Source organism: Pimephales promelas, chromosome 4, assembly GCF_988280905.1.
Source record: "Pimephales promelas chromosome 4, fPimPro1.hap1.1, whole genome shotgun sequence".
NCBI classification, from domain to species: Eukaryota; Metazoa; Chordata; class Actinopteri; order Cypriniformes; family Leuciscidae; genus Pimephales; species Pimephales promelas.
The window spans coordinates 25,964,320-25,971,683 of record NC_142772.1 but is presented as its reverse complement, the minus strand read 5'-3'; the positions used below and the strand labels follow the sequence as shown (position 1 = coordinate 25,971,683).

The 7,364-nt window shown below is 37.6% G+C and overlaps 1 protein-coding gene across 1 annotated transcript; it reads left to right on the top strand.

Moving 5' to 3' along the window:
* Positions 1-298: 298 nt before the first annotated feature.
* tbx16l (T-box transcription factor 16, like) lies at positions 299-6,104 on the top strand. Its single transcript, XM_089130698.1, has 9 exons — positions 299-383; positions 515-680; positions 1,367-1,469; positions 2,892-3,095; positions 3,210-3,359; positions 3,770-3,840; positions 4,150-4,226; positions 4,423-4,621; positions 5,044-6,104. Exons 1-9 carry the CDS (start codon positions 299-301, stop codon positions 5,627-5,629), a joined length of 1,641 nt encoding a protein of 546 aa, XP_088986824.1. The 3' UTR covers positions 5,630-6,104.
* The last annotated feature ends 1,260 nt before the right edge of the window (positions 6,105-7,364 follow it).

The window sequence follows — 7,364 nt, the reverse complement described above, 5'->3', positions numbered from 1 at the left end:
TGCGTGTCTGTATGGGTTTAGAGGAAGTGTTAGGGAACCCTTGGCCTCCAGAGTAAGATGCACCCCCCTTCCCCCCAGATCCAGAGAATGTTGTTTCTACACACCTATGTGGGCAGGCTGGAGCACAAACTGGGAACTGGGAGAGACAAAGAGACAGATCAAAGACGAGACTGATGTTTTGACAGAAGTGCACATACACACCTCTGTCCTCTTTGAAGTGATGGAAAGGTAGCAGCCTAAGGACAAACGACAAACCTCTGGACAAGTCTCTTTAGTTTGCTGCTCCCATCTCATGGTCATGTATCTCCCAGAGGAACGGCCTGTGCTGGACTTACCTTACCAAATGAATCATTTAGCTAATAACTATAGATATTATCCACAAGGTAAGACTGTCTTTCCATTCCTCACATTTTGAGAAGTTCAAATTCAAAAGACTTAACATTCAACAAACAAGTGTGGTGCTGGAGAACTAATGTTGTACATGAAAATGTGAAATGATTCTGTTATTGATTAGACTGTAAGGAACCCATCTGCCGAACTCAGCACAGCACCGATGGCAGGATGGGCAGAACTGAAGCTGAATTGACCTCACTGCCGGTTCACGTGTCACTGCAAGATCGGGAGCTTTGGGATAAATTCAGTGGTTTCGGCACAGAGATGCTGATTACTAAATCTGGAAGGTATGCACTTATGCGGGATTGGTACTTTTATGCTTGGTGTCACAGACCCAGACCCAGACTGAAATGCATGTTTGAGCTGTTTTAACTGAAAGCAACTTGCACTGACATATCTTAAAATATGCCTTTATTTTGTTTCTAAGGCATTTTCATAATTTCATAATCTAAGTCCTGTCTGTGAAACCAGACCATGATGTTTATACTATGGAATTTCAACACAACAAATGGAATTGTGTCTGGATTTACACCTATTTAGTGCAAGAAATCTTAAAGGGATACTCTACTTTTTTTTGGAAATAGGCTAATTTTACAACTCAACAGTTGAGTTTTACCGTTTTCAGATGTATTCCGCCAATTTTCTGATATTTAGAAGAATATCAGTAACCAGATCGTTTCTGGTCTCATTGACTACCATATGGAGAGTTCGTCTGCTCCTCTGCTCATTTTACAACACTGGGGGAGTTGTATAATGAGCCTATTTCCAAAAAAAGTGGAGTATCCCTTTAAATATTTTTCAAGTCAGGTTACTAAGAGAAAAGGTGATCTTAAGTGAATTCATTGAACCGTTCATTTTGTTGAATATTCTTGATCACAAAATAATCAATAATGCCTTTTTAGAGGGCATCTGCAGTCTTCTAATATGTGATGACTAATTGTTATGGTGTGTTTCCGGTGTACTTTTATTTCAGGCGTATGTTTCCCAGCTGCAAAGTAACAGTGACAGGACTGAATCCTAAAGTCAAGTATGTGGTGATAATGGACATGGTGCCGTTTGATAATCGCAAGTACAAGGTACCTCCCCTCCACTCCTCCCTTATGGCACATACACACATACTCAATCCAACCCCCTCCATTCTCCCTGACAAACACACATACACTACCATTAGAAAGTTTAGGGTCAGTATAAGATTTTTCTTTACTTTTAATAATTTAATACTTTTATTCATGGCACAAAATATCTCAATCAATCCTGCTCTTTTGAACTTTCTATTTTTTATTTTTTTTTGCTCTTTTGACTTTATCAAAGATTCCTGAAAAAAAATAAATAAAATTTCCACAAAAATATTAACCAGCACAACTTATAACATTGATAATAAGAAGAAATGTTTCTTGAGCACCAAATCAGCATATTGGAATGATTTCTGAAGGATCATGTGACACTGATTTCATCCAGCTTTGTCATCACAGAAATAAAGTACAAAACAGTATAATATTTTACAATATTACTGTTTATACTTTATTTTGACCCTAGAAATTTGCCTTAGTGAGCATAAGAAACTTTTCAAAACGTTTTGAGTTTACCATTAAACTATTTTAACTATCAATGTTCTATTCCTAAAAGGGTTAGTTCACCCAAAAATGAAAATTAAGTCATTAATTACTCACCCCCATGCTGTACCAACCCCGTAAGACCTCCGTTCATCTTCGGAACACAAATAAAGATATTTTTGATTGAATCTGAGGGCTGGATGACTCTTCCATAGACAGCCTGAGGGACTGCCTCTTGACGGCCCAGAAAGTCATTAAAAGAAAAGGTTTAAATATTCCATGTGCTTACAGTGGCTCACCTATAACTTTATCAAGCGACGAGACTACTTTTTGTGCGAAAAAAAAACGTAAATAACGACTTTATTCGACTTTCCATTACTTCCTTATGGGCGCATGCGCGAGAACTGAGACGAGACCGTTCTTCTTCGACTACTTTTTGTTACCGGCTGCTCACCGCTTAGGAGTTTTACCGCCCCCTACCGTATAAGATGACGTACTGATATAGCCGGAGGCGCAAAACGTTCTGTTTACAAGCAGTACGTCATCTTATAGGGTAGGGGGCGGTAAAACTCCTAAGCGGTGAGCAGCCGGTAACAAAAAGTAGTCGAAGAAGAACGATTTTAATTTTCATTTTTGGGTGAACTAACCCTTTAATATTAATATTTCAACTGATCCACATGCACTGAAAAAATGATTTTTGCTGCTTGTTCAAATTGCTTAATTAAAATGAGCTTAAGCAACACAATTGCTGTACATTTTGTCCAATCTTAATTTGATTGCGTTCAATCTGCTTAAATATATGTAAAATGTAAGTTTACTTAATCCGTTTGTGTTGGATTACATGAATGATTTGTGTTGCATTAACTGAAACTGTGGGCGGTGCTTGTTAGTTCCCATTTTAGCTCCTGGTGACTTTTTTTTTTTTTTTTTTAAAGTTGAACAAAGTCAAAGACTAAAGCCTACTACGCTCTTATATTGTTGCAGTGGAATAAGGATTGTTGGGAAGTGAACGGTTCAACTGATCCACACCTGCCCAATCGGTTCTTCATCCATCCAGACTCGCCTGCACCTGGAGAGAAATGGATGCAGTATCCAATCTCCTTCCACAAGCTCAAACTGACCAACAACACACTTAACTCCAATGGCTTGGTGAGCTTTTATAAATGGGGGGGGAAAGGTTCTGGTTGAAAGTTAAGAACGCATATTTAAAGTATGTTTTTCAGTGTTCAGGGTTATATTTCTGTTTCTCTCCACGTTCATTAGGTGGTTCTCCACTCCATGCACAAATACCAGCCCCGTCTACACATAGTCCAGACTCCAGACCCCTGTAACCCTCACAAACCTGGCGGTTACCTGCGCTTCACCTTCCCTGAAGCTGCTTTTGTAGCCGTCACAGCCTACCAGAACCAGGAGGTGAGCACAGACATTTCTCATGTGATGAATACTGTTTGAATTTTTTTTTTTGGAGTTCCACTACCATCTAGTGGCTCAAATTCACGAGGTTAAAGACGTATCAATGCAGCTTAATTAAAAATGTATCCAGTTATAATAGAATCTAGTATCCAGTTCAAAAGATGCTTGTAAAAAATAAATAAATATATATATATATATATATATATATATATATATATAAATCTCAAAATATCAACAATTTAAGTGAAAGCTGAAAAATTAACCAGATGTATGACTTCAAAGAGTCTCTCTTTTCTTCCTTGATTAATTATTTTCTATTAGTCAATTTTTTTTTTAATGATTTATAAGTGTTAACTGGCATGTCTCTGGTTTTTGTTGATGGAACCCTTTATTTTTCTTCCTCAACACAGATCACAAAACTCAAGATTGACAACAACCCCTTTGCCAAAGGCTTCCGTGACAATGGACTGAACAGAAAAAGGTGAAAAACAATTCAATCCAAAAAAGTGTGAGAACTATTTTCATCATTTCTTTCTTTAATTCAGGAACATTCACGTGTAAATGTCTCCTTTAGAGAACATGGCACTATCAGGGCTGAGTAATTGTAATTTTTTTTCAACTTTTCATGTAAGTAAATGAATAGATTCCCATCATTCCAAAGGGCAAATCAAATGTACATAGTATAAAATGTACATATCGTTTCCTGTCCTGACTATTGAAATGGCCTTCACCCTGATAAATAATTCTGATATTTTGTCAATATAACATTTATAATTTCTACTCATAATAGGTTTAGAGACAAAGAGACCCAAGAAACCAAAGATTCAGATGGACAGGACAAACGAAATTTGACACCAAATGAGCGTGGTATGTGTTTGTGCTGTAATGAGCTGGTGCCCAGCAGGTGGCAGCACAGGGGATTCATGGCAATCATGAGGGTCACCTTGATGTACCCTGCATTTCACTTAATACATAATTAGCTGTTTTTTTTCTCTCTTTTAACTATTTAAATTAAATTGTGTAAGTTTAGTTTCACTATTTCTGCTTTTCTGTTGTCCAATAGCAGTGGGACAGTCACAGAAAGACGAGGAAGTCGACGTGACCGTGTCCAGCTCTGTTGACCGCACCCTTATTTCAGACGTGGCTTCCTCGGTCACCCCAAACCCTTTCATATCAGCCTTCGAAAGCCTCAGCACGGCTGGAGGACCTTCACCCCAACAGACCCACACCATTCTCAGCCTCAGCAACAGACACCTCAACAGGTGAGTCCAGCTTTGTGTGATCCAGTGAATATCAAAATATAAACATAGTATAATATTTTTCTGTTCTGTTGTACTGTAAAATACTCATTTTTGCTCAGAACCATTTTATTATACATTTTTTATTACATTTTATTATAGAGATTTAGTGGTAAAATATGTGAAAAAGATGAAAACCCCAATGGGAAAGACATTTTCTAAATATCAGCTAAGCTGTAAAATGTGGATTTACATGGACATATAGGGATAAAACTTGTACCCTTTATAGAGTTAAAAAAAAGCTCTCTTCACTATTCTGGATGAAAAACAGTGATCTTTGCTGAAAAAGTTTGCATCCCTGGAGATGAAAATGATCTCAGTTTATCTCTGTCTTGACAAGTGCTACATGCAGGTGTGACAGTTTTACAAATATGTTTTCTTTCAAGTCCCAGAGAAGCCAGACCCTCCAGCCTCCGTAGTCTTTGTGCATCTCTGCCCATGGCCCAGAGCTCCTGTGTCCAGTCCTCCACAGCAGACCCAAACCTCAGCCGACTGCCATCTCAGATCAGCAGCCCTCTAAACCACCACCACCACAGCAGTCCCACCTCTCAGACCCCTGGCAGATCCATAATCCAGCTCCAGACTTATTTCCCTACCTCTCCCCATCCCTCAAGGCAATGTCCTGACATGGAGCTGCCTCCTAAATTGAGTCGGATGCAACTTCCTGAAAGTGTTCTGAGGAACCTGGAGATGACCCCAGTCTACGACTACGTTAATCCGAGACCCTTCACTGACATCCTCAACAGGATCCATTTTCGACCGTTAGCCTCTGGACCAGCAGGGAAGGGCCTGCAAAATCCCCACCACCCTGAGCAGTACTTCCGCGGGTCAGAACGAGAGCTGCGCCCGCAGATTTATCCAGCTGCTCAGGAATACATTGATCAACAATTCACATTAAACAGATCACAGATGGACTACGTCAATGCCAGACCACTAACTGAATACTATGGTGAACAGCAGATTGGGAAATGAAGTTTATCGGTTATCATCTAATTATGCCTCATTATGTTGCTCATGTCCAGCAGAGACTGCACTGCTTCAATCTGCATCACTAGTTTACAAACCAGATGTTGAACACACAGGGCTTGCCAACAAAAGAATGTAAATATTATTTTCAGTGGGATACAAGGTTGTTTGCTGTAACTGATGTCCATATTTGTTTCACAATTAACGGAATCCTTTGGCAAATAGCAAAACGGTCATCCGGCCCCCTCTCCATCTGGTATGGAACACACAATTTTTATTATCCAAACAATTCCTATCATACTCACCCCTTGATAATCCAGTTTCACTTGGAAATATGCCATATTACAAAGCAAGAAGTGTGGACTGAAATTCATGAAGTTGAAAGAAATCCAGATACATATCACATTATTATTACTGTCTCAATCATCTCTGATCTTCTGTTTTTTTAAATATTTGTTTTATATTAAACCTAAATACTGTGTTCTGCATAGTTTTTTTTTAAACATAACTTTTCTTAACATTGTACAAGTTGACTTACAAAGCCCATAAACTTAAAGGGATACTCCACTTTTTTTGGAAATAGGCTCATTTTACAACTCCCCCAGAGTTAAACAGTTGAGTTTTACAGTTTTCGAATATTTAGAAGAATATCAGTAACTAGACAGTTTCTGGTCTTATTGACTTCCATAGTCAATGAAAATATACTATGGAAGTCAATGAGACCAGAAACTGTCTATTCTTCCAAATATCAGAAAATCAGCTGAATACATTCGGAAATGGTAAAACCCAACTGTTTAACTCTGGGGGAGTTGTAAAATGAGCCTATTTCCAAAAAAAAGTATCCCTTTAAAACTCTAAAATGGCAAAAAAAAAATTGACACACCAAAAAGACAAATAAATGAAGACAAATTTATTGACTGATCAGAAACTGATTCCTAAATAGATGCATGTATGCTACATATTCGTTCATTAACAATATATAGGCATTAACTATATGCACTGCTATATAGCACATTCTCAATTAATATTGTTAGTATGGAAACTTTACAAACTAAAACAAACACACTCAGCTCAGAAACAACAGCTTTTGTTAGTTTGGTTTAAGCATAGAAAAGTTTTTGAAAAGTTGAGATTAAATGTGTGCAACATCTTATAAACAATGGCTATATTTTCAGACCACAATTCCCTTTTCCCTGGCTGAAACGGACATTGACATCAAAAACAACAAACACAATTCATTTTGAAGAATGAAATTTGAACATCAATTTTAATGAACTTGTTTCTGACAAACAGGACTTTTCCCCCACAAATGTATTGTTAAAAAAAAAAAAAAAAAACTGTTATATTTGGCATCAGATTACTACCTATGATCAAAATACACAATGACTAATGATTCAGCAGCAATGTAGAATAAATGTCGGTAAACCGTTTTACCTACCGATGTTTGGCAAACTATTTTGTATGACTGAATGGCAAGCTGGAAATCAGAATAAAATAAAACAAAACACAAAAGCCTATTTCTCAATAGAAAAAAAAGTTAAGAGTTAAAATTCACATATATCTGACAGAGCTCTCACATTATCTGGATGTTGATAATTAGTACTTAAGAAACCAAAAAATGCATATGACATTATCTGATATTGTGGTTAAGAGGAAGTCCTGTCATGCGGAGATATACAGAATAAAACTAAGGAGATGGTAGATGTTCAACTTTAATTGCACAGCGTGTAATGTATCGATC